We start from the raw sequence: 3569 nt of genomic DNA on the forward strand, positions 1-3569 counted from the left end.
AACATCGTCCAGCCAACTACAGAAATATTATAAGAAAACTAGTCAGCAGTCAATTTGCTAGCAGCTAGTTAGCGGGAGCCTCAACTGCAGGTTTTATCAACCAGCCCTTTGAGGACATTCATGGTTTAGCCCAAAATAAAAATGAGTTTGGCATCCTTGACATACACCGAGGCAGCCATCTTGGATTCCCAACCCTGCATGTCTTCTCTCTCTGGTCATTTCCTGTTTGACCTGCTGCTAATAAATGCTACTAGTGCCAGAAACCCTTCAAAAATACAGAAGATGTTAAAATACTGGAATCAAATGTGACACTTTTCCAGACTGGAACGTTTAGGCGCCCAACGTGAGACCAGACGTTTCCCATTAAAACAAGAATTAATTGATTATTTATTGTATGTTATTATATTATTAATTTGGTAATGAAGTTATGAGTGACATCAAGAAAATGCATCATGAAAAAACATGTATTTAAATTGGTAAATGTCAAATTACAGAGGCAACAACACAAGTCATACACAAGAATAGGTAAATAAGATTCTCTTCTTCCTGCTCCTTTCCCAGCTGTTTAAATGCAGATCATCATATAAAACATGAAACGATAATGTACTGTTCTTACTGAATGTATATCACTGAACATATTGGTGTGTAAGTGGATGTATATACATTCCCTTTGTACCCATTAAAGGGCATAAAGGCTTTTTAAAAACCGACTGACCAGGAGCTCAAAGGAAGCTTTATGGGGATTGGATGGATCTGCGTACCTGTGCAGTTTGAAGGAGTTGGCACAGTATCTGTGAGTCGTTTCTTTCTCCAGGTTGCTGGGAAGGTTGACGATGGACAGCGCTCCAAACGGGCATTTCTACGACGACAACAGGAAGTGAGGAAGAGAAACCTGACTCAACACACACAAACAATCCAACCTGTGTGCTGCTACCTTGATGCAGATGCCGCAGCCTATGCAGAGCGACTCTGAGATCCAGACGATCTTACTCTGAGGAGTCACCTCGATGCACAGCTTACCTGCAAACACACACAGCTCATCAGCTTCCTGCAGCCGCATCATTATCATCATCAATGAGTCCAAACACTCACCCATGCGGACCACCGGGCAGCTCTTCTTGCACTCCTGACGGCATTTTTTAGGCTTGCACTTGTCGTGGTTGACGATGGCGATCCTGGTGTTCTTATCCGCCATGTTGGAGGGCTGGGACGACGGACGCTAGCGTCTACGGAGCTGGAAGGAGGAGGCGGACGGAGGAGAGAAGATGAAGGAAAAGAATCAAACCTTTAATCTTTACTGCAGCAGCAGAAACAGAACCGCTGAGTTCATTCAGCTGATCCCAGGTCTGTGTGAAGCTGAAGTCAGGCTTCCTCTATTTAACTCAGCAACGCTAAAAAAAGAAGCGCTAAACTAACAGAACAGGAAACAAAATCAAAGAGTTGTAAAGGAATCAAAACAACTGAATTCTAGCTGGATGGAAAAGATTTTTGATTCAATAAAACAGGAAAAACTGGAAGAGTAAAACAGTTTATGTCCCACAGAATTAAACATTATAACTCATATTCATTTAGGATTTTCTCAGAGTTGCTGTAGAGGCTGAAGACTCCTGTAGCAGTCTGTAGTTCTTACAGCTCTTCTGCTGAGGCCTCTGACTGAAGTCTGTCACTGTGAGTTAATGAGCAGGTTTTGTGCATTTATATGAAATAAAAAATGAATGACGGACCTGTATTTACAGCAGGGTTTAAACGATTAATCATGATTAATCAATTATTGGAATAATTAACTAATTTAGTAATCGATTAATCATTAACTGGAGTTAACAGACTAAAGGAGGTTATTTTCTGAAAGAACATAATCAGAACTGTGGTTAAGTTAAAACTATACAATTTATTTATTTTGCATTTAAGATTAAAAAAACTTTTGTCTGTAAATATATTATTGCATTTAGGCTATAAATCATTATTTTCTTATTTTTAAAAAATAATTTGTTTATTTGCATCTTTAAGTGTAATCTAATATACTATAATATTTAAGAAAAGCTTAAATGAAAAATCTAAACTATGTGCCAATTTTTTTATTTGATTAATCATCTGAATAATCGATTAATTGATAAAATCGTTATTTGCAGCCCTAATTTACATTTATTTTATGGTAGGAAACAGATGCTCACATTTATTGAAAGATAAAAATACACTTTAGTTTTTTCTGGGAGAAAATTAGAAGCTAAAATTTGTGAATTGAGGGGAATTTTAAGCCTTTCCAAGAGCTTTAACTCCGTGAGGAACAGATGGGAACCAGCACGGTGCACATTAATGTGCTTCGACCATCTTATTTGATGCCAAATCCTTCAAAATTTGACCTCCAGCTTCTCAGTTCAGACCCTGACAGAGAGGAATCTTATCTTTAGGCTTGATCAGGATTTTCAGCTGCAGCATCTGAACCTGTCCGGTTCTGATAAACCCAAACACTAAACGGTTTCTTTCTGACGTCTGGTGGTTGCTCTGCAGTCTGCGTCACACCTGCATGTTGGACCGGGCCTGCAACTGTTCAAAACCACCAGACATGATTGACCAACATTTAACTCCGAATCACTGACGACGCATTCAGGTTTTCTGCGTCCAAATGAAACGTGACGGGCGGTGGCGACAAGCATCTGAGGCAGATTTACTCCAGAATCCATTTACAAATATCAAATCAAACATAAGCCGAAATCATCAACTGATTCACGTGCTTGACAAAACACAGATATATGTGCTTTAATGCATATAGTAGATTGTTAAATTGTGAATATACTGTTAAATTCATTGGAAACCAAGCGGAGTTCGGGAGATTACCCTTCCGTTTTTACAACCTAGTAGGAAATATTTGGTTTCTGCTAACCAATAAGCTCTCATTGACAATTAAAACGGATAATATAATGAATCAATTTTAAATCCTCAAAGCAAAGCTGGAAAGAGTGACTAGATACAGTCAGTAGGGGACGCTAACAGTTAGCAGTTAGCTTGAGGCCCGCACCGTGACAGCTGCTCATTCTACAGCAACAGACAGAGAAAACCAAACAAAACCCTGGGTGACAGGTTGAAAACTCACCCCTCTTCGGCTCCCCTAACCCGCCTTCGGTGAAAATTAAGTATAGCAGCTGATTAGAAACAAATATTTGGGAGTAAAACTTGTTTTTTTCCCCCAGCAACGTGTTTCACTTGAAGCCGGTTGGAAAGATGGCGGGAGTGACGCACATTTTGGTGCGACGCGGTCCTGTTGTGACGTCTATAAGAAGCGACGCAAAGCAGGAGCAGGAAAATAGCAGCAATAATTTCTTTTAGGCTTTTTTTCTAAGTTTTTTAATAAAGTCCCATTTCATGTGTTGACACAGTGTCTTTTGAGGAATATTTTAACGCTTATTGTGAGTTCCGCTGTGATGGTTTTGTTTTAAACTGAGTTTTAGCGGTTTCAGAGGAGTTTTTAGTGGGAAAACTTGAGGTACGAGCTGCTAGCTGCGGCAATTTTAAAATGTTTATTTGCTGTTTCTGTCGAAATAAGTGATTGGTAGTTATATCTGGCTTGCCGA

General features: G+C 39.4%; 1 protein-coding gene across 1 annotated transcript; it reads right to left on the reverse strand.

Moving 5' to 3' along the window:
- Positions 1 to 664: 664 nt before the first annotated feature.
- LOC103132979 (ATP-binding cassette sub-family E member 1-like) lies at positions 665 to 3484 on the reverse strand. Its single transcript, XM_007544730.2, has 4 exons — positions 3092 to 3484; positions 1093 to 1234; positions 935 to 1020; positions 665 to 859 (listed from the first exon to the last, which is right to left on the reverse strand). Exons 2-4 carry the CDS (start codon positions 1193 to 1195, stop codon positions 680 to 682), a joined length of 369 nt encoding a protein of 122 aa, XP_007544792.2. The 5' UTR covers positions 1196 to 1234; positions 3092 to 3484; the 3' UTR covers positions 665 to 679.
- Positions 3485 to 3569: the final 85 nt, after the last annotated feature.

Source organism: Poecilia formosa, unplaced genomic scaffold (assembly GCF_000485575.1).
Source record: "Poecilia formosa unplaced genomic scaffold, Poecilia_formosa-5.1.2 Scaffold1771, whole genome shotgun sequence".
In the NCBI taxonomy this organism is placed as follows: Eukaryota; Metazoa; Chordata; class Actinopteri; order Cyprinodontiformes; family Poeciliidae; genus Poecilia; species Poecilia formosa.